This window comes from Pavona decussata, unplaced genomic scaffold, assembly GCF_977016875.1.
Source record: "Pavona decussata unplaced genomic scaffold, jaPavDecu1.1 SCAFFOLD_273, whole genome shotgun sequence".
NCBI lineage: Eukaryota > Metazoa > Cnidaria > Anthozoa > Scleractinia > Agariciidae > Pavona > Pavona decussata.
Window position 1 is genome coordinate 1,637,229 of NW_028145675.1, and position 24,272 is coordinate 1,661,500.

The following is a 24,272-nucleotide window of genomic DNA, read 5'->3' on the forward strand; positions in this document are numbered from 1 at the left end:
CAGGATCAATGATTTGAAGGCCTCATTTTGATAATGTGCTCGAAAACTTGTCTTAATTACTTGGTTTCCAGCTAATTCGCTTTCGTTTGAGGTGTATATGTTGCAATAAACCCCCCTTATAGAAGTACAGTGGAACCTCTCCTAACGGACACCTCTTTAATACGAACACCTCTCTGTTACGGACAGTTCACTTGTCCCCTGAGAGACCGAAATCCATATAAAGCCTACCTCTCTTAAACGGACACCTCTTTAATGCGGACACTTATTACTGTCCCCTTTGTGTCTGTAATAAAGAGGTTCAACTGTAATTATGTAGGTAGGGTGACCCATTGAGCTACATGTATAGTGTACGAGGCTGCTATCACTAGGGGCCCTGAATTTTTTTACAACAAACTGGAGTCAGATGATGTCATTGTCTCAGGGATTATGTACGGAATCATACTAATTATTGTAATGCCTTAGCATTTTCAGTTAGCATAATTCACTGACCAAAGCAAGAAATTTGCAATATCATCAGGCTGTACTGAGGAAAGCCAATAAACGGTTCTTGCCACCGGAAAAATATTTTTCCTGATTGTCTCTGCGCTGTTAATACTTCACTGGAACGAAGTATTCCAGCCCAGCGTCTTATACATGATCTATTTGTTAAAAGTCTGGGTACTACCTGTAACGATGATTTTACTATACAAATTATGGACAAGGACGTTATAATATCGATATCAGATGGATATTGTAAGAAATCAAAACGTTGGTATCAGCCCCACCCCTACTCAATGAAACTTTGATCAAAGAACTTCGCAAACGTGGCCAGTTTCTGAGATCGTTCGATTTATTATGCATCATTGCATTAAACTATCAAAAGCTACATAAAAAATGTTTCATTGATCAATCAGAAGATTGTACTAAAGAAATGAGATAGCTCGCTTTTGCTTCCCTTGATTGACTTTGATATTTGCTCCGGTGCAATGATTATTAGCGAACAGGCGACAAGTTGAACTTTTCTATCTACTACCTAAAAATACATTGAGCTTGCCGTCTAATCGCTAACCATAGGTCAAAATGCGAGGGCAGTATATATGCGTTATTGACCAAGCGTGAGGTCAAGATGGCTGGATATTGGCCAAGTTCTTTTTTTGCGTTTTTATGGACCTCGACTTCGTCTCGGTTCATAAAAACGCAAAAAAAGAACGAGGCCAATATCCAGCCATCTTGACCGAACAAGCTTGGTCAATAAAGGATTTATTATATGGCTTTACCATCAAGTTGAAACTACAATAACAAAACAAAACAAGACATGAAACTGCTCTACTCGGAAAGAAATTCTTCATAGCCGGCCGGTGCAAGATTTATTTTCAGTGCACCTTTGGATTAGCATGTAATGGTGGAAAACAAGGAATCCTAAATTATCTTAGGGCTCTAACTTTATAATGGCTTAAAGGAAGTGTACAATTATCGAGAACGAAAAATTTAGATTTTCGCAAGAGCGGGAAGATTTGAATAGAATCAAGCAAACTCGCCATTTTCAGGCGATCGCGCGGTGGCGTAAATAATAAAATTTTTTTTCACAGTTTTCGGCTTCCAATCATTAATTCTTGAATGAAACAATAGATTTTGAGATTATATGCAAACATAAGCCGAAAAAAAGAGCAGGTAAATCAGAAAACTGGGCGAAACTTTGACACGATTTTGTTGTTTACATCAAGCAAGAAGCGGCTGAATTAAAACAGGACGTAACATGTCGATCAAAGTCGATCATCGAAAACGTAGTCGATAAGTCGATAATACTCGATATTTGTCGATAATTGTCGATTGACAAGTTGAATTTGTCGATAAAAGTCGATAATCACAAGAGCGAGTTGAATTTGTCGATAAAAGTCGATAATCACTAGATTTTCAACTGAAGGAAATGTTATGGAAGTGTAAACAGCCCAAAATGAAATCCGTGTGGCAAATGACTTAAATAAAGTTCAATAAAAACTGAACAACCAAGTGGTTTGTTTTCATTACAGAAGGCTTGCTTTGAGAAATGATCGATCAACACTGATTAGCACCTGTTAACACATACCGATTGCCGATTGACTGCATCAGCTGAGTTAAATCGCATCCTGTAGCCCACCCAGTATAACTCCTCGAACAACTCAAACCGATCAACCAACCTAGTTCCCAGGGTCTCTCTTCTTTCCGTTGGACGGGAAGAGAGACCCTGGGGAAGGGCCAATGTTAGGTGTCACCGGTAAGGGAGTGGAGCCGCCCAAAGTTTCCACTAGGCAGCGCTAGGATGCAGGAATATGGTGAGCAGCAAAGTAATTGACAATTTTTCATCATAATTTTTTTTAATCAGTTTTAACATGTACAACCAGGTACTCTTCTCTCTTAAATCAGCTTAAATTCACTGGCTAAATTCCCCTGGCTTGTATGTTCCTTGTTTTTCCTTCCTTCGGTGGTTATTGTACCAGTCCGCAACTGTATCTTCGTGGCTGGCCGCCCAGGTTAATTTTATGACAGTTGTCGGTGAGAACATTTCTCAAGTGTTTTCTCAGGGAAACTAATTCCAGGCGCAGTTGAATTTGTAAAGAGTTGTGTACATTTCTTCGCGTTCAGTTATAACAGGTTTTAATTGTTAGAGTGACAATAGGAGCCAAACAGTGTACTACGAACTTGTCAGAAAGTATTTCTGAGGTTCGATCTGAAATTATTTGCTTATCAAGTAATTTTGATGGAAGGGATAGTTTGTCATGTTTAGTTTTTGTTATTAGTTTTTTTTTTTTATTGAAGCATCTAACTACAGTATAAAATCGGCAAAATAAAGTCTTCGAAGAGAAAAAAACCAACTTTAGTCGTGCTGGGTCATGTCACGCTGTGTCACGCAGCTTCCATTGTTCACCGTTCAATGGATGGCAGCACTGTGTAACGCTGGTAAAGATCAACGCGTCGAGACTAAATGTTATATCGAAAACAAAAACAAAAAAAGATTCAAGGGAACAACAGGCAAGTTCAACTACACCTTTCATTTCTATTATCTGCTATTGTCATACATGATGCACAAATAACTGACAAATAAGCGTGTGCGTTCCTTACGACACTGCTTTGTCTCTCGCCAAACATCGGATTTTTTAATTTCGATACTTGTCGATTGAAATCGATCAAAGTCGATCAAAATCGATCAAAGTCGATAATCACAAGAAACTATGTGATCGACTTTTATCGAATTCCGATATCTGTCGATTAATTAGTATCGAAATCGATCGACAACGATCGACTTTTATCGACTATCGAAATTATCGACATGTTACGTCCTGATTAAAAACGTGAGCTTCTTCGGCGAACTTAAAAAAAATACTTTTCTGAACTGCTCTAAACACTAACCGCAACTTCCACTACGCTATGATTTAAATACAGTCATTGCAAACCTAGAGAACTTATCAATTTGGCACTCGACTTGAGACAATAAGTTTTTCAAAATCAATTCTATCTAAAATACTACACGCAGAGCAACTCACCAATTCAACTCACATTCATTGTAGCTGAAACGAAGTTTTCACTACACCAGGGCGATTCCATTCTCCTTCCTTTCCTTTAGGTAAATGTAGAGAGTTTACCGAACCTTTTAGTGAGCGTTTTCCCCCAAAACAACGAGAAAATCGAAGAAAACCCGCATTGTTGTTGGGATTAAACTTTCGATGTCAAGCGGACGGGCAACGGGTAATCCCGAGCGGGCAAGATAGCTCCATCTTGCCCGCTCGGGATTACCCGTTGCCCGTCCGCTTGGCATCGAAAGTTTAATCCCAACAACAATGCAATCTTTTCTTCGATTTTCTCGTTGTTTTGGGGGAAAACGCTCACTAAAAAGTTCGGTAAACTTTCTCAACATTTACCTAAAGGAAAGGAAAGAGAATGGAATCGTCCTGGTGTAGTGAAAATTTTGTTTCAGCTACAATGAATGTGAGTTGAATCGGTGAGTTGCTCTGCGTGTAGTATTTTAGATAGAGTTGATTTTGTAAAACTTATTGTCTCAAGTCGAGTGCCAAATTGATAAGTTCTCTAGGTTTGCAATGACTTTATTTAAATCATAGCGTAGTGGAAGTTGCGTTAAGTGTTTAGAGCAGTTCAGAAAAGTATTGTTTTTCAAGTTCGCCGAAGAAGCTCACGTTTTTAATTTAGCCGCGTCTTGCTTGTTGTAAACAACAAAATCTTGTCAAAGTTTCGCCCAGTTTTCTGATTCACCCGCTCTTTTTTTCGGCTTATGTTTGCATATAATCTCAAAATCTATCGTTTCATTCAAGAATTAATGATTGGAAGCCGAAAACTGTGTAAAAATGTTTATTATTTACGCCACCGCGCGATCGGCTGAAAATGGCGGGTTTGCCGGTTTCTATTAAAATCTTCCCGCTATTGCGAAAATCTAAATTTTTCGTTCTCAATAGCTGTATACTCCCTTCAAGCCATTATAAAGTTAGAGCCCTAAGATAATTTAGGATTCCTTGTTTTCCACGATTACATGCTAATCCAAAAATGGACTGAAAATAAATCTTGCACCGGCCGGCTATGAAGTATTTCTTTCCGAGTAGAGCAGTTTCGTGTCCTGTTTTGTTTTGCTGTTGTAGTTTTAACTTGAAGGTAAAGCCATATAATAAATCCTTTATTGACCAAGCTTGTTCGGTCAAGATGGCTGGATAATCCAGCCATCTTGACCTCACGCTTGGTCAATAACGCATATGTAGAAGTTTTTTTTTTTGGCAGATGCCTCAGATGGAAGGGTGGAAGAGTTTGTTGCTGATGCACCAGAGGCAATGTACGGAGCAGCCTCAGAGCAACAACTTTTCCAGGTACCTGATGAAGAAAAGAAAGCGTCTGAAACAAGTGGAGATGCTTCATCCTTGAGGAACGTTTCTTCTCATATTGCAAGGAGGTCAAACATTTCAGGAGCCGCTCCAGACCTAGGTACATAACGTTTCTTTTAGAAACTAAATGTCTTTGTCATCCCCTGTAATTACAAGTTGTGTCGTAGGTGTGTCCGTGACTAACGTTGCAGACATCACAGAAGGCCCACATGAATGTACCATGAAGCAATTTGGAGTAACAGTATACCTAACAGTTTTTTAGAGTCCCTTGCTATGTGTGTGGTGAGATATTCCTTTTTGGGGGGACGTAGCTGTCTGGGTTAACAGCCGAAGGCAGTTGTTGATTTCAAAGGAAAATAAACAGTCAACTCACATCTCAGTGACCTTGTCTTGATTTTCAGGAGCTGTCATCAGGCTAGTAATCACCACCCAAGATCTAAGTGACGAACAGAAGGAAATAGTCAATGAAATTTTAACGCGCCAAATACAAGTGTACACAAGTCACCACAGACTATCTTCAGCTGAAGGAGTCAGTGCCTTTATTGAGTATATTATAAAGGCTTACAACTTAGCCTTAGAGTCCGTAGACGTAGGTTCACTAGAAATAATGGTTCGGTGTCCTTCCCTGGAAAGCCTTGAAAGTTTGTGGAGTGACTATCAATGTGGTCACCTTAATAACAAAGCTGAGGGATTTCTTGTGACTGAAGAAATGAAGAGAAGGCTCAATCTAAGAACAGTGAAATTGAAGACATGCATTGAAGAAGAAAATTATTTTCTGTGTAAGAAAGTTCTCATGGAATTGGCAGGTCAGTTTGTGATGAACTTAAGAAAATTTTTATAGCGGTAGATACATCGTAATATTGATTTTTTGGCAACCACCCTATCAGGTGACGGACTGAAGAAAAGTCACAGTATTACTGAAATCAAGCATAATTGGTTCATGCTGCTTATAGGCGCTGTGCGCTGCATAGAACGCGTGGATCAATTCTTTCAGAGCTGATATCTTGGGTTCTCTAATAGAGGCAATGGGTGTGGCTCTGGTCGTTCAAACGTTAATGGCCTGACGTGCGGCTAAAGAAGAATTTATTTATTACAGGATATTTGCGTAAATGAAATTTTCTTTCTCACTGTCGTGCTCTTCTCCGAGGACTCGGTATTTTTTTGTGCGAGGGCCACTTGTGCTATTGGATGCCATTTTGATTTTATGCGTTATAATTGAGTGTTTCAGGCCTCACTTTTTATATGCTCATCTTCTTGCAGTCATAAGTATCTTGTAGAATTGAACATGTTCAGAATAATTGAATGCAATAGTTCAATTCCCGGTAAGAGTGACGTTCTTAAACATGGAATTAAAGTTAAAAACGAGGTCACTGATACATTGGCCAAGATGAATTTAACAACAATGTTAAGTGTCGTGGAAATCTGCTTGAAACTTGAAGAAATCAGTATAGAAGTTTTAATATTCAATGTTTATGAATGAATGAATGACTGAATTCCTATATACCGCACATATCACCAAGTCTCATGGCGGTTTACATTTCTATGGGGTGAGATATGTATAGCTAGCTAGCGGCTTACTACTGTCTGCACCCCTAATATTTTTATATATTTCCTTGACTTTAAATCAGATGCCCTCGAAACGTCACATTTGCGCTAAATTCATTTTTGAACTCGTGTTTCAACGTAATCAAATGTTTTAAATATGTCACGCTAACCGCAAATTGTTCTCTGTATTATTAGCTTTCTTATGGTGTGTTTAACTGTGTTTAAATTATTAATAACCAGGTGCAGCAGGCGCCACTGCCTTGCCTTCGCAACAAACTGAAACAGATCAACGAGCGAGTGCAAGATGGACTGACACAAGTTCAGAGTTTCAGGAGGTAGGACTTCTCTATGTTTCTTGTTCATTTTAAACATGATCAAGTAACGGAAAGGAATAAATTGAGGGCGTACACTGGCAATAGCGTAGTGACTTTCTCAGTAATTGCAATAAGAGCATTATGGAGCACTTTGATAATGGGCCTCAGTGCAACAGGAAAGTGGAGGGAAGAAGACTGCAAATTGTCCTTGGTGACCAGTGGAACAGTCGTTTATAGTCACTATCGGATTACGGACAGACTGACTGCCTTCTTTCATTATTTTGAAGTTGTAAGTGACCACAGCATTGGAATACCTTACTAGCAAAATTGTCCGGTTCAGTGAATTTTCTGACAAAAACAGTTCCAGAAAAATGTTCCGTCCAAAAATACAGCCTGAGTATTTTATCGTCCCAACCTTTCGATTACGTATATTTAGGTTAATGCGCAAATCATTGCGATTTGAAGCGTTTAAGAACAAGCGAGGTTTACAAAAAAGCTCAGTAGCGTGACTCCATTCGCCAGGTTAAATAATTTAGATGTTAAACTTTCTTCTTTAAACTGAATGAGAGGGTCTTCAAAGTCGACAAGTTGGAAAGCTAAATGTACAACCAGGTTACGCAGAGTTGTTGCCTACTAGGCGTCCAGTAGCCTGGGGCGTCCAAGTAATTGCCTTGGGCAGATAATTTTTTTCCTGTACCATTCTTAAGTTCACAGGTTGCGTTCCTAACTTCATGGCTTTTGGCCTTGTGAGCTCCTCCACCTATTTTGTATTTATGCACTCTTTTCATTGTTTTGTTCCATCCTTGCTCAGAGTGTGTCGTCTAGTTTGTTGCGTTCAAACTAAACGTCTAACATTACTTGCCCTTTGTGTCGTTCTAGGGTGTTACGTCCGAAATTTCAGGACAAAAAAAAAAACATCTGAAAAGTTCCAAGAAATCATCCAAAAGTTTTTTGTCCGAAGTATATCAGTGACAATCATAAGTTCGAACATTCTGTAAGGTAGCTCCCACACTGGTCTCTTGAGGACATTCTGCAACCCTCATATTAGTTGCTATGGGGGGTAAATGTACGTTCATTGTAAGTGCATCATTCTCTTATTCGCCATCTTGAAATCCAAAGAAACATCAACTTTGTGAGAAGGTTTGCAAAGCTAAAACACTAGAATTGTGAGAAGCAAGAAGAAACCATGGATCTAATGAGATGCATTGCTACGGCAAATCTCTGCAATCTCTGGATGTGAGGAATGTAACTGGAGATCTTCAGTGGATCCTAATAGGTAGTTTTAAATGTTAGATGTAATGTATATTTGCATAGGTGGCACATTTGATAAAGCAGATATTGCATGATTTATTATGGCATCCCCAGGTTAATCCTAAAGTACTACTGACATACTCTGGTTTTTCGAGTATTAATAATGTCTTTGCTAATACTTGAAGCTATCAATAGAATTCTTACTTGAATTGCACGTGTGAATGTTTTTCGTTCATCTTGTTAGGACAAGGAACATAACAAGGACTGGGTAGTTAGAGCTAAAAAGGCCAAAGTAAGATGATGGATATCTATTTTCTGCCCTTTTTTTATTGTTCTTAAATTTATCCATTCCAATCACATTTTATTCCATTGTGTGTGTTGACTCAGAGAAAGGTAACGTTAAAGAATGGTTTTGTTTTAATTTGATCTATAACCAGAGTTTAAAGGCAACTTCTCCCACAAGTCCAGTAAGATAGATGAAGTCTACTAAGACTCTACTAAGAAGTATTTGTTCGCTTGCGTTGGGCATTTAAAAGGAATCTCTTCTGTTATAACGTAGCCGTGAAATTTTTGTTAGATTCCAATTCGTCGTAACAAGTAGAAGCGACATTTTCATGAATAAGCCCGCCGACATTTTGGATTAAATGACACCATGTGACTGCCACGGTGATGCATACAAAGGACCTTCTCCTTCCTTAGAATAGCAAGAACAATATGACACCAAAAAGGCGAAATTTAAGTGGGGGCACGGTGAAAATTCAAAAAGACTGTAAGTGAAAATTGTACCCTTTTTCATCTGTAACGTCATGCTATTTCTACGTTTTGCAAAGAAATGTCAAATTAGGTGGTCTCTCAAGTAATCAAAAGGCAATCTTTTTTCAAGAGTGGGAGTTCCCTTTATATGGTTAAATCATGGCCTAGACGGGAGGAAAGCCTGGTCATAAGCCTTGTTAAGACCACCGGGTGGCGTTGTTTAGCCTGGGGGGAACGTTCGTACCAGACGAAGTAATGCTTTTGGTTTTCCCTGAGATGAATGGGTGGTGGTAGGAAGGCTAACAAGCTTGCCTGCTTGGGTAGGGACAAATATTACCAAGAGCTTATTATCCCACTGTTTACCTGTACCTTGATACATGCACTTTTCAACAGGCATCAAGAACCGCATTACGCAAAGCTTCGATCAGTGGACAGTACGAGACTGTTAAAATCCTTCTTGGTGGTGGTGAAGATGTGGACCAAAAAGACCAGGTTTTATATCCCCTTCATTCATGTAGATCAAAGATAAGGTCGTTACTTCGTCCATCTGATGTGTTGTCACTGGTTAGCAACTTTACGAAAGTTGCTATGATTGGTTGTATGATTATTCTTTGTTCATTAACCTGATGGTTTAAGAAACTGTTTTCTAAACTTTGTCATTTACACTCCCGATATTTAAAATCTGGGTTAAGCCTTTTCAAAAATGAAGCAGGGAACTTGCTTGGATGAAAGGTTACGAAGAACCCTTAGGTTTCTTGCTGTACTGGAAATATCATAGATGACCTGTCGTAGCTATAACTGAATTGAAGGATAACTTACACTATGACACAAGAAGCAGTGGACTCCTCCCATGTTGAATTAGTTTTCTGACCAGCAAAAGCAATAGTCCAGTTTCGAATTCACCAAGACCGCGGAATAAAAAGACAAAAGACGCATTTATACAGGGTTATAATCCATCAAATATTTTCGCTCGCGCGCGATTGGTCTAAATGCCTCACGTGACCGAATATACCCCAGCTAAAACTGGGGAATATCCGATGATATTCCCCAAGTGATATTCCCCAATTTCAAAAACTGCAAGGCGCGTCTTGTTTACAATTAAAGTTAAGGTCAAGATGGTGAACGGTTTGCTTTTGTGACAGGAGGAGAGATAAACCTGCTGGTCGATAAAGCAGTATCAGAAAACAACATACTCTCTAAACGTTTTTGACGGGAAACTGTTCTTAAACAAAATTTTCAAATACTCAAGCTCGTTGCTACATGTTGCGAAAAATATTTGAAGGATAATAACCACAATAGCCTCCATCTGGCTTTAAAAATATGCTCAGATATTTGTCCTTGGACATTATCTGTTCCTCGAAGCTCACAGTTTTCCTCGAGCTTCGCTCTTGGAAAACTGTTCGCTTCTCGGAACAGATAATGTCCGCGGACAAATATCTGAGCATATTTTCGTGCCAGATGGAGGCTATTGTTTATTTAGCCTCAATCTGAAGAAAAATATTCACAAATACCAGTGAGAAGAAGTTTTCACAACTCTGTGTTTTGTTTTATTTTAGAATTCAGAAATTTCCTACTGGTATTTGTGAATAATTTACTTCAGATTGAGCTAACCTTTAGAAGTGCGTCTTTGTCTTTTTATCCAGCGGTCTTGATGATTTTGAAACTGGATTATAGCTATTCTGTGCGTAATAAAGAAGAAATAATTGAAGAGCCCAAGTTTACCTCTTATGTACATGTTAGTACATAAAAACCTTTTTAAACTAACTGATAAATATGCTGGTTCTCATTTGCTTCGTTTGTTTGCTTTTCGTTGCTTTTTTAATTTTTTTATTACATCGCATGTAGCTTATGATAAAAGTTTTATATGTGGAATATGGTTTTGTGTGGCCATAGATCGTTTCCTTTGTACCAAGGCTTAGAGCGTATATAGAGCAAGGCTGTTTGACTGATAAAGATTCGAGATACTTTGAAAGGCCCCATTTCAATACCTAAACGACAGATATCCCTGCCCTTTTCCATACATTCCAGTTTGGTTCATAAAATCCCTTCAGTCCAAGAAGGGCGGATAAGAGGATCCTTGAGATTTCTTTTTTATCAGTGCCTTTGGATCGTAGCTCATGGGCACCTCGGCACTGAATCTGACTCGGTCAATCCGCTCGATTGGACGATAATTTCTTGATGGGGATGTGAGAAAGGTAGGAAAGAAAGTACATCACGTGGGCGGTGGCCGTTCCCCTATGAATAAAAAACTTTTCATTATTCTCCCTTCGTAGAAAACGCCTGTCGAGTTCTTTGGGTTGCCTTTTGATGAGGAGACACTTCTCGACGCTCCTTTAACGGGTCCATATGGCATTCTGACAGCATGCAGTGGGGTCTTAAAGGAGATTGGTAAAGGCGATGTTTACAAATATCACTTGGATTTAGCTTCGACATGTTCTGAGGCAGATGTAAAGAAGAATTTTTTAAAGGCTCTTTCAAAACTGTCACCGCAAGACCAACAAAAGTGCTTTGATAATATCGTTGATAAGCTAGAAGAAGGTGGTCCAGGTCTGGAGCACATAAAAGACCGTCTTATTAAAGGTACGTGTATATTTGACAACAGCAGGTTTATGGGACTCTCCTTGTTTTTCTGATTATCGAAAGCCTTCATTCTCCTGGTGACTTTACTAAAACGTCACAAATCACAAACCGTGTTCAGATTCCTTCTTTCCCGTTAAATCTCACCAGCCAAACATTGTTCTTGGAAAACACTGTCCAGCAGCTTATTAGTGATTTATTGAGAATGTATTAGCTGACCAGGAGGCTACCAAAATTAAAAACAATCTTTTTTTTTTTTTTCCATTTTACGCAATGAGCGAAAAGGTCACCTCACTGCAGAGTTAAACATCAAACCTACTCGAGAATAGTAGCTGATGGTTCTTACTTTAAACTCAGATCTACATTCTTCTAACTCCAAGCTTAAACTCTGGGACAGAACTATTGAAAATTCCTAACATTGTACTTTTTGTTTTATGACAATGTGGCCGTTTTCTGCCCTTCAGAAGGCTAGACACTTGGTTTGTTTAATTTGGCCTGACGTTGAAAACTTGACACCAATCGCGAAGTTGGAAATGGAGTTTAGCCGTTTTGTAATGTAAATTTGTTTTCCTTAGCTGAAGAGATGATCAACAAACCTGTCAGCGATAATGTACGTTCTGTGGTTGCTGAGAAATTACAGCAGGGAAGCTTATGGAAGACACTGGCCAGATATCTCAACCCGAGGGTGCCAGAACCTCTAATTGATGCTATTGAATACGAAGAACAGGGCCGTGGAAAAGAATGCTGCTATGCTGTTCTTTTAAAGTGGTTCCAGGCGAGCGCAAATCATGCAACAAATAAAGAAGTCATGAGATGTTTAACAAACATGGGTTATGCAAACGTTAACTGGCATATAATGAGGGAACTCGGGCTGGTGTCCTTCAAAAATATGCCAGAGTCAGAGAGATATTGACACGATGCTTAAAGCTGACCATACCATACAAGATCCGCATATTTCGCTGATGTTACCTGAAATGATAACTCACCAATTAATTTCCGCGCGTTCTCATTGGACAAAAGACATCCCGTGCTACAAAATCAAAAGGCATTTACCAGGCAACAACAGTCGTCCGATTTTTTTCGTCGTGAAAAACAAGGAACTAACGTCGCAGCTTTAGATCTTAGTTTTTGTAATCCAATAACAGTTTAATGAATCTAGTAAACTTGTAAGCTTGCATTTATTGGGCTACTTTGACCCCGTAGCTGTCACTAGCTGTTTTGTCCTTTTCACTATAAAACACGCGCGTTTGAAAAATTACTCATAGGGTTACAAAATATATAAACCCGTTTCCGACTTGCTGGTTCGTCGGATGATAATACCCTCGGCATACTGTTTATTATTCGGAAAATGTTGCAGTCTTTGGAATTATTGTCCCCTACAGCTATTTCAATTAACGTTGCCGGCTATTAAAGCCTCAAGCTCACCCGACAACGCAGAAAGGTACTTTAGGTAGCTTTATACCTTCACAATTCAGTTGTAATTTGACGGTCGTCACGAAATTACAACAGAATTGTAAAGGTTTAAAGCTGCCTATACTATACCTTTCTGTGTCGTCGGGTGAGCTTGAGACCTGACAACGTTTATTGAAATAGCCGTAAACCAGACACCTGAAAGGGTGTATTTAGAAATGTCCCGATCTTGTGTTGTATAAGCTGCAGGTAATCTTAGGGGTTCGACTTTTAGCTTGTTATATCAAAATTAAACAGATGACAACACAAGAATGTCACAAATGAAAACGGCTGCAATTTCTTCAAGGGCAAGTCCGATAAACGAAGAGTTTGCAGTTTGGAGACTCAAATGTAAAGGTAGCAGATCAGTAGGATATTTCAAATTTTACAAATCTTCGGATGACATTTTGAAACCTCACCAGATTGGCTCTTTGCTGGTGTTTGAATCAAGCGCCCCTTTCAGTTTTCCGCTCAAATATTCTTACCTTCGCTTCACGTTCGGAAATGAGGGCGTGTGTGTGGGAGGAGATGACGGTAAAAGCAAATTTAACCTAATTCTTGGCTCATATCTCATTCTAAGTGCAGCCTCGAAACCTGTTCAAGCCCAACATCTTAGGCAAACGCAAACTCTCCCTTTTTTTTCTATTGCTTTATTTATTGTAGACTCCACGTGTGCCTTTGGCATTGTCCTCGATAGAAACTGACAATCTTGTATTTAACATTCAGCTATAAGCTGTGCCAATTTTAAGTGTTTCAATAGTGGTATTGTACTTGGACAATACCAGTTTGGTATATTCTCATAGGTTTTTCATAGTGTTTACATAAAATGTAAATGATTTTAACATATATTGTAAAGGTATCGTTCTTGGGAAGTATGCAAATACGATGTACAAATGTTGAGGGTATTTTTTAGCCTGCAAGGCGTATTTTTGGAGCGGGAGCGCTGAATAATCCTTCGTTGCTGTCAAAGCGCGAGAGGGCTGGAGCGAGTCAAAAGTGACCCTTCCTTCAAATACGCAACGTAAATTTATTATTCAGCACTCGCCCATGAAAAACGCCTGCACTGCAGGCTAGGTATTTTTATCCAATAAAAAAGTGAATTTAAGTCTCATGGTTTTAACATCACAGTTACTACAGATCCACAGCTTTAAAAATTAATCAGCTGTATGAAAATATAGTTCACAGTCCGCTACTTTTTAGCGTGTTTGATAATTTCCCGAAACCCGTTGCCACATCTACAGTTGTAATGCAAGGTAACGTAATGTAACGTAACGTAACCTAACGTAATGTAATGTAATGTAATGTAAAGCAATGTACAATTTGTAATAACACGAGAGACAACTGCCAAACTAACAAGCACTAAATGAAAATTTAACTGAGTAAAAATAGCAGGAACTGGATCAGACGCAATAGTTCTCGTGTGCTAATTACGCAGCGTCTTATTGTAACAACCTTCCTTTAATAATGGATATAAAAAAAAAATAAAAGCTTTTCTCTTGCAAAATAACAAGAAATTGAGTAAATCACACCTTGACAAATAAATACTGGAGCTCTATCATAACGCGTTAATTGTCTTCAGAGGAGCTTATGGCTTAGGCGAAACAAAGTCCTTTACGTGGTTTGATGGTCTTCGTAGACGCTCAGATCTCACTTGCTTAAGGGGGCAATTTACCTAAATTTGAATGAAATTTAAAGAGGTTTTAAGAAGGGATAGAAGAAAGAAAATGATTTTTGGAACACCAACAGACAGTTGATACCCACGCAAGAGGACTCCAGGTTGCTAGTGGACTAACTTGGTATCCGTCTATTAATTATTAACTACAAATTCTAATTTCATAACTTCACTAAATCTTCAATATTTCTTATTTCTCTTAATTTCACCAATCCTTCTAAAAAAACTACTTCTCCCAAATATACCCAAAAATCACCCAAAAATTTACAAAATACCCCACAACACAGATTCACTGGATAATGATAGGGTGTTTGGATTGCTTGAAACGTGAATGAGAAATTTCCATTAAAGCCGTGTCAAGTGGCGGAAAAATGGCGTTTAGGTGAATTGCCCCCTTAATGGGAGGCTGTGCTGCAGCTGGAAAAACCTCTTATAGTAGTCGGTTGATAATAGTCAGTAGTCTAACGATGTATCTTCTTGACTGAGAGCGGGTGAAGTTACCGGAGAATGCGACTGGTCCGATTGCGGAACAAAGTGCTTGGGTACTTCAGCATCTGCTGATGGTGGTAACGGATCACTGATTTGTCTTTTGAAAGTGGACACGATTTCGCCGAACAACAACACGCGGCGTCTCTACTTTGTACGAATTACCAGTGGTACGGACACACAGAGCTAGAAATGCTAGAAATACCAGAAACACTGGGGAAAGGCAAGAAGCATCAAAGAGTGCGACAGTCGGTAGCAAGACTAAAAGACTGCTTGTGACATACAATTAGACTTCAACAACCAGGTCCCGGTTCCTGGAGAGCCGATAAGTGCTAGTCCACTAGTAAATCGACCTACGCTAGGGTTTAAATACCTTCTTCCATTATGTTCCTATCGCGAAAACACGATTAGCGCTAATGTTACCCACCTAGCAAGGTCAGTTGACTCATTAATTGAGGCAGCATAACTTTGCGCCATAAAGTCTGTAGAAAGCAATTTATGTTAGTAGTAGGGGAGTTTGTTTTGTCAAATGAAAAACTTTCACCGATACTGAGGTGAATAGTTGTTTTAGTATATACCACACAAGCTGTATAAGAAGTGGACCAAAAATTACTCAGTCATTTTAGGCAATATACCGAAAAATGGCGAGAAATTTTAAAATCTCGCCCGCCGCGTGGTAAGCGATTTCTTATTGTAGAAAGTTAAGTCTCGCTTTCTTGCAGACAAATAAAACTTCTAGAGGCACTTGTTTAGTTGCTACGTGTCTTTTCTTCGATTGTTGTGTGAAATTTGTCCTGTTCAGTGAAACCATACTGCAAAACATTAAATGTTTCATTGTTTACATTGTAATTATAGTGCTCGACAGTTTTCGTAAATAATGCATTACATTTTTATTTTTCGCCTTAAAATATGAGGTTTGAAAGATTAAATAACTTACCATGTAATGCCGTCAAACCAAAATTTGTTGCAATTTTTCAGTGTATTTTTTGTAATAGCCGTCTCTTTTATCGAAATATTTTCCTCGAAATGACCGTGACAAAACGGGAAGCCATCCTGTTTCTCTTCGGTTGCTCGGAGGTTAGTAGTACTTGGCTAATCACCTCCGAACTAGCCAATCAGCGCGCGAGAGAAGCACTATTCACTTGTGTGGTATATAATAATACTAGATACAGTCTTAAGAACAGCAAATTACTATAGCGGGGTGAAAGAGAGAAACTTCTATTTTTAAGCACGAAAACTTCATGTAAATTTAGCGGTGATTTGAACGTTGGTAATTTTTTGAATTTGTAAGATACATCTAGAAGTAAAGAGACGGAAGTGAAATTCATAGATTTGAACTAAGGGTGAAAGAATAGATAAACGAGGGACCATCACAGTTACGTAAACAACTTGAAAAAAATAATAATTCAGGCTTGAACCAGTTGAATTCAGGCTTGAACGGGGAACACCGCGTCTGTGCAGCGGTCTACCAACTGAGCTATCAAGCCAACTGGGAGATGGTCATTTTGTAAATACGCATTACATTGTATACATGTAGATGTGTAGATCCTGAGTCACCCGATGTAGAGTTTGGTCACAGTTTTTTTTATATTCGTTATTCCCTTGTTCATGATATCTTGTTCTGGTTTACAAGTCTTTTAAGTACAAAAAACTAGTCTCATTTATAATAATCAAAAGTGTCCAAAGTTGTGTAGGGTCCTTATAATTCTATTCATCGACTGGCTAAATTTCTACCTCTTATTTTGAAATAATGATATCGCGATTACTGTGAACAATTTCATTTCTGTTTTCGGCTATCAGTTTAAATCGCTTAAGCGTCAATCAGTTGTACCTACTTAAAAAAATTCTGTAAATTATTGCAACATTTGGTTTCAGTCTAACTTCAACATTATCGCTCTGAGGCTTCACTCAATCCAACAATGTCATCATACGTCACTGGCTGTACGCACATCTTCTTGCTCTCCTTTCGAGATTCCGAGACTCCGATGATTTTAAGCAGAGTGCGTGGTGTTCAAAACTTTTTCCGGAAAGTATTTTCTAGCGAACTCCCTAGCTGTACCGATTTAAAAAAAAAATTGTAAATAATTGCAACATTTGGTTTCAGTCTAACTTCAACATTATCGCGCTGAGGCTTCACTCAATCCAACAATGTCATCATACGTCACTGGCTGTGCGCGCATCTTCTTGCTCTCCTTTCGAGATTCCGTCACTCCGATGATCTTAAGCAGAGTACGTTGTGTTCAAAACTATTTCCGTAAAGTATTTTCCATTGAACTCCGATCCCTAGCTATAAAGAATTCGACAAGCAGTAACTGAAAATGTCCAACCTTACGCAGTTTTGATGAAAGATCAATAATTATTTTTCTTTTAACTGACTTGACCCATTAATTGCCTTAATGATCCTTCGTGTAACTATGGACAAATGTCTACTCTGTCTCTACTCTGTTCCCTCAATACTGGCTACAGGCCTGTACTAACTCATATGTGCTAATGTGTGTCAGTGGCCTCACTGCATGGTCAGTAAATTATTTAGATAAATTAAATTAATGATCAATAGCAAATGAAAATAGGTAACAACGCTAAAGTATACACGAGAGGAAACTAACAGACGCAGAAATGATCCTACCCTAATCCTATCGTGATCCTTAACTTTCAACCTCCTAGCTGAACGTCATCGAAACCTTCATTAATGGTGTACACTGATATTTTTAAGTAATCTTTATTTATACAAGGTAAGAATTCATCAGGTCTAAAAAAGTACAGAAAACTGAAGTATAAAATGTTAATATCTAAAGGCTGGTTTCCATATGATCGCGGATCGCAGACCTTATTGCGATCTGCGATCTGCGATCTGCGATCCGCGATCATATGGAGACCAGCCTTTATGTTCTATCTTCTGCGATCGTCTGCGATCATGATCGCAGGATCGCAGACGATCGCAGAAGTATGTTTCCATATGATCGCAGACGATCGCAGACCTTATTGCGATCTGCGATCTGCGATCCGCGATCATATGGAAACCAGCCTTAAGTCTAAAATACATAATGTAAATCGTATGCTAATTACAATGTTAAAATTTACTTATCGTAATAAAGACCTGTTTTCCATGAATGCCGTGCCTTGTTTTTTTCTGTAGTGTTTGTTTAAAAGTGTTTTAAAATTACTCAGAGATTCTGCTTTCCTTAAGTTTTGAGGAAGACTATTCCATAGGACAGCACCACTGTAGTTAAAACTTAATCTCGTACCCCGATCTCAGTAGTCGGTTCGGGAATGTAGAAATGTGAGATCTCCCCTCCGCCTGACCGTGGGAGATCTGGGTACGAGATTAGTTTAAAAAACTATTTCGAAGGCAACCTCGTTCCCAGGGCCTCTCCTCTTCACGTCCGGGAACGAGGTTGTTTCGAAGGTAGTTTGCGCGTGGGAGTGGAATGGCTAAATCTCGAAAAGTATAAGGAGTACTCATTGATAGACTTGTAAATTTGGACTCCAGGTATTCTGGGGCAAGGTTATTAAGAGACTTAAAACCCGTTATGGCTTTTTGTATGTCACGCTGAGCGCTGAGATTTTCCCAGATTAATCTTTCAAACAGTTGAGAAGCATCAGTGTCATAATTTGAGAAAGTTAGGACCCGTGCTGCCTGATTTTGGAGCTTTTGAAGTTTCTCAGCTAATTTTATGCCACAATTTCCCCAGACAACGCTGCAACAACCAAAATGGGGTTGAATTAGAGCCTTGTAAATAAGATGCAACGTTGATGAGGGAACAAATTGTCTAACCCGTTTGACTGCTGCAATGCTAGAGGCGATTGTTTTAACCAGCTTATCGATATGGTGGCTCCCTCAGGTAAGGTTTGAGTCATTTGAATATCCCCAGGGATATAGAAGTTGCAACTTTGTTTATGTGGGTACCACTGATGGTCAAAATAAGAGTGGCAGTTAGAGTTCTTAGCTTTTGTCTGGAGCCAATAAGCATAAACACGGTCTTGGTCATATTCAGTGTAAGTTTGTTTGCAATTAACCATTCGCTGATGTTTTGCAAATCTTCGTTGAGACAAGATATAATGGCGTTCACATCGCTATCAGCATATGTAAGATGTGTGTCATCAGCATACATTCTAGGTATTCGTTCCAAATATTGCGAAGAGGCGGGTCTTGTTGGTGTTAGTTCGTGTTCCTTTTTGTTACCTGTTTTTTGCCGGCGAAACTGTGACTTATTATAAGTTGTTGCCTTTTTATTCTTTTCTTTTAGCCCGTAAATACGGCAATTCGAACCTTCTAATTCAACGGGATTAATTTCCTCGTTTTTATGCCAATCCATGTTCGTCTCTGTCCTCTGTGCTGGGTAATCAGATATTTGCAAAGTTTTTAAAAAGTTTTACTAGTACTAATAAAAAAATTTCTTGCAAAAAACTTTAACAGTGATAATACTATTAACTTTTACAATCTTATCACATTATATACTAGTAAATGGCAAACTGGTGAAAAAGAAATGTGCCTTTTTGCCCGATTTGTTTACTAGTATCTTTTCACTATATAAACACTAGTAAATGGCAAACTGGTGGAAAGGAAAATATATGTGCTTTTTTGCCCGATTTGTTTACTAGTATCTTTTAACTATATAAACACTAGTAAATGGCAATCTGGTGGAAAGGAAATGTGCTTTTTTGCCCGATTTGTTTACTAGTATGTTTTAACTATATAAACACTAGTAAATGGCAATCTGGTGGAAAGGAAATGCGCTTTTTTGCCCGATTTGTTTACTAGTATCTTTTAACTATATAAAACACTAGTAAATGGCAAACTGGTGGAAAGGAAATGCGCTTTTTTGCCCGATTTGTTTACTAGTATCTTTTAACTATATAAACACTAGTAAATGGCAATCTGGTGGAATGGTGGGTGTTACGATCACTTGATTAGAAATTAATATTGTTATAATTATTGTTATCTAAACATTATGTCCTGGAAGGTAAGATATAAAAGATCATAAAGTTGAACTGGGTAGAAAAGAGTTAAACATGAATAATCATCACAGTTATGTTCACAACTTAAACACTTGGGAAAATAACGCCTGAAAATAGTTCTTGCTTGAACGGGATTCAAATTAACCCATGACCCCTGTGTTACCGGTGCAAATTATGTACTCCCCGTAAATCCTCGAATTAGTATCTCTCCTCAGATAAGCTCTCGTTCGAATAAGCGCCCCTCTCATCGGCCAAAATTTTAAATAAGCGCCTCCCCTCTAAAAGGCGTCCCCCTCCCCTTCCCCTGTTTTATGGAAGAGTTTTGAGACAACAGATAATTTGTAGCTTTGGTCGTGTTCAATGTGTTAAATGGCCGCGTGGGAATTTTAACCGGGTCGCCTGATACCGAGACTCAGAAGACTGTAAATTTTTATATCTCCAGCCTAGTATCCTTCCGTTTACGCTCTTATGGCGGAAATTAATTGCCGCTAACTTTAAGCGAGTTTATAGAAAAGCGAATTAAAGCAACTGTTTTCACGAGATTTCCGGTTGTCACTCGCTAAGGGACTTGAAAAATCGCTCGTGAAAACACGGCCATTGACACAAATAAATAAACAGAGTACACGTACTTACAAGTGAAGTGTTCATTCAGACTATCAACAGTTGGTATTGAATCCCATGTGATGCCACGCACAAATAACGACCTTCTAAAATCCATGACTTCTCTTTTATGTTCCATTTACCTCTTTTTGTTTTTATCGACGACTTAAGGAAGAGAGTGAAACACGGCGTGCTTCATCCGGTGCGACTGTGAACAGCTGGGCGGTTTGCTTACTATCATGATTGACAGGTACCAATCAACCACCGGGAGCTCCGTTGCCTACGTTTTCTTTAAAAAGCTGCCTTGCCAAAGACGGTCAAATTATGCAGAAGATGTTCGAGAAAAAAAAAAACAACTAAACCAAGTTATTTTTTGTTTTCAATTGCCGCAAAGAGCGTTAAAAGTGGACATAAAAACCACACACAGAGACAGCCAGAGAGACACGGAAAGGTAATGAGTTCGTTATTACCTTAAAAAAAAACTACTCACATGTTGTGAAAATAGTGCATCAGTAAAGCCAAACAAGAAAAATTAAAGTTGACAATGTATAATATATAGCGAGAAAAAGTAAAAAGAGCGGCCTTATGTACTCATGTGGCAGACATTGAAAGCAGCTGGTAGACAGACGTCTGTCCGGAAGAGTTAAATGGGCAGTGCGAAACAACTGCGTAACTTGCTTTCCTGTGGGGCTAGATAATTAACTAATAAGTTGTAAAAGTCGATTATTCTTTCTGATCGTAAGACAACTTATACACGGTAAAAGCAATGTGTTCTATCGTTATAACCGCCAAAAAAGAAAAGTTTGGATTGCAAGACATAGCTTATCTAATCCATGAACAGTTCAAAACTGCAAATTGCGAAATTCTTGTTATCACAATTTAGGTATACACTTTGCTTTCTTTATAAGAACCTTTTTTTATAAGAACGTTGAGGCTGAGATTAACCAAAGTTTTAAGAACGCATTTAAAGAACATTCCTCAGGCTGAGAGTCGATTAAGAACGTTTTTATTTTGCTAATCCGTATATAAAATCAAGGTAACAAAAACTTTAAGGGCATGTTTTGTATAACTGACATTATCAATGGTGACACAAATCTCGGTTTTTTGTCATATTCAGCAGTTCTTGATACCATATCTCAGAAGGTAATGCACTTTGATAGGTTTCCTGGTCGCGTCCGCATTGATTTACTGATACATTGATTTACTGAAATATATGTAGTATTATACCATGTAATTTAAAAACATCTTAAGAACGCAAAGCGTTGATTGGCTGATTTAAAATGATTTAAAAGTCCATTTCATTTTTGCCCGATTTCCCCAGCCTTTAAGCTTGTAATAATATCATATACTAGTAAATTTATCTGGCAAAAAAGTCGATTTCTTTTTTGCCCGATTTTCCCAGCCTTTAAGCTTGTAATAATATCATATACTAGTAAATAAATCTGGCAAAAAAGTCGATTTCTTTTTTGCAAAAAATCCTATTTAATAGTATACTTATTATTAAAGATATACTTATAAATTCATAGGGCAAAAAAGTAAATTTCCTTTTTTGCAAGATTTTCCATTTATCAGTATATAGCTATATAATTTAATTTTTGGAAAATAAATATTTATATATAAACTAGTAAAGTTTTTTGCTCAAAAACAATTTATTAGTACTAATAAAGTTTTTTAAAAAGTTTGTAAAAATATGAATTCCCCTCTGTGCTTCTCTGTGCACACATTCAGTTTGATTACGGGCTGACCGTGCCTCACTCCACCCGCCTCAACGACAACTAACCCCCACCACCGCGGCGCTTTTTTTTTTATTCGTACCCAGATCCCTCGCTACTTGAAGGACCCTCGGTTTCGTGTCTCAAGATGGCCGAACTAGGTAGTGTCTAATCTGTCTAACAAAAGGTTGGATCCTGTATGGTTTATGCGGCGAAGCTGGCCAAAGGAGAGAAAAACACAGACAGGAAGTCCAACTAAAAGGATAGATTAGTTTAACTGGGAGTACACTGTTTGAGAAGACACCAAAAGATAGTAAAATATCACACTGTTGGTTGTGGAAGCTTTATGACTAACCGCTCTCAGAAAATTCAAGAATTTGCTGATCGATTGACCGTGCACATGAGGAGAACTATTTCCCAGTAACATTTGGATTACCGGACAAAGGTTTAGAGGTGCAAATCTTTGCTCAGTTTAATTTCAGTGAGTTAAATTAAATGTTTTTGGAAGTTAATAGACTTGGCATTCGATCCTTCGATTTGGCAGGCTAAGAATTTCTCGACTCTTTGAGACCATACAAGATTTAAAAAGAAACTAATCATTTGACGTTTTGCCCCTTCACTAGGAAACGTACTCCTCCCCCAAGGAGACGAGGAAGATTCGACAGAAAAGATTTTATCAGACTCTGAAGCAAATTTCAAAATCAAAGACTGTATAACCCTGACAACATACTGCAACATAGTAAGTTGAAGATTAGATCGAATTCTAGCTCTCAATTCGTTAGCTTGAATTAAGCTAAATTGTATTTTTCACTTGCAAGCTGCCCCTGGTATGAGTGATGTAGTTAGAGTCCTAAGTACAGCTTAGATCATCAACAGAAAACTACACATTAAAAGTAAACTCAGCCCAGCTTATTGCTTTGTATTCAGAACAACAACATCAACTAACTTTTTTATGAACTGACTTATCAATTTTGTAAGGGGTAATAATGTTATTTTATTGATAATCAATCAAGCAACTTTTAGAACCAAGCAAGAATTTTTTTTGCTTGATTGTAGTTGATACCATATGCCCAATTTAATCCAGAAACCTGTGACATACGGTACAGTATCTGATTTTATTTAGAAATCTTTTACCAAACATTAAATGTGCTTGCCAGTGATTAGCCAAATTGCATCACATGACACTTACTCAACTTCTTGCCCCAATAAGAAAATATCAGATATTGTCATATAGGACATGTGTGGCTCCATGCATATGCTTTATTGCAAAAATAATATTATTGAATAAATTTCTGTATCAAGGCTGTACACTTCAGTGCGAGCTTAGCAGATCCGGGGAAAAAAAAGCAGTGTGCAATGTAACTACTGATTAACTGCCCTGGGCGCTTATTTAATTTTGGGCCCATGAGGGTGGACGCTTATTATTTCCCCAACATTTTCAGCCAGTGAGGACATTTTTAGAGAATAAGAAAACAAGGGATAACAAGTTTATTTCTCTTCAACAAGACTAAACAAAGTACAAAAGTTCAGATAAGCAAGCCATAAACAATACAAAAGTTCACTGACTACCATGGTTGCAACACAAATGACGTTCTCCTACTTCATGCTGGACTAGTACCGAAAATGTTTTTGGGGGGAGGGGGTGGGGTGGGCACTTATTAACTTTTTGAGCTTTCAGGGTGGGCGCTTATTCAGAGGTGGGCAGTTGATGGAATAAATACGGTAATGTACAAATGTACAATCCTGGACAAAAATAATGGGATGATTTCCATAACTCAACACAAAATACACCCTGCCCCCATGCAATTGTGTCACGTTGCTGTGTTTCTGTCTGAATGATCCTTGTGGCTAATAAACTTCCAAAATACATAATCACTGATGACATCACCACCAAGCTGATATGGTGACTGGTAATAATGTCCAGAACACAAATTTCGTATCTTTCTCAGAAAATATTGGCCATGATTGTCTGAGAAAGTGGTTTTGGAAAAAATAGAATTCTGTTATATCTTTAGTAAGTAGTTAGTACATGTTAGTAAGTAGCAGTTGAGCTGGAGTATATATCACCTGAGAAAATACTAAATATAAAAGGATATTGCATGGTTCTTGCAGC

At 38.3% G+C, this 24,272-nt stretch overlaps 2 protein-coding genes and 1 long non-coding RNA gene across 3 annotated transcripts in view; 2 read left to right on the plus strand and 1 right to left on the minus strand.

The window, feature by feature from the left end:
• Positions 1-13,950, plus strand: part of LOC146455534 (uncharacterized) — a 194,741-nt gene extending 180,791 nt beyond the window's left edge. Inside the window, exons 6-12 of the mRNA XM_085094258.1 lie at positions 4,741-4,941; positions 5,243-5,647; positions 6,627-6,721; positions 8,196-8,243; positions 9,098-9,196; positions 10,978-11,284; positions 11,857-13,950. Of these exons, the coding sequence (XP_084950384.1) occupies positions 4,741-4,941; positions 5,243-5,647; positions 6,627-6,721; positions 8,196-8,243; positions 9,098-9,196; positions 10,978-11,284; positions 11,857-12,194 (1,493 nt within the window). The 3' untranslated portion in view covers positions 12,195-13,950. The remainder of the gene's footprint in view (positions 1-4,740; positions 4,942-5,242; positions 5,648-6,626; positions 6,722-8,195; positions 8,244-9,097; positions 9,197-10,977; positions 11,285-11,856) is intronic.
• The window catches only part of LOC146455533 (uncharacterized), a 234,614-nt gene that overhangs the window by 190,627 nt on the left and 19,715 nt on the right, over positions 1-24,272 (minus strand). The gene's annotated exons all lie outside the window — the stretch shown is intronic.
• Positions 22,306-24,272, plus strand: part of LOC146455539 (uncharacterized) — a 362,351-nt gene continuing 360,384 nt past the window's right edge. The window contains exon 1 of the mRNA XM_085094233.1: positions 22,306-22,491. The gene's annotated coding sequence lies outside the window, so the exon portion shown is untranslated. The remainder of the gene's footprint in view (positions 22,492-24,272) is intronic.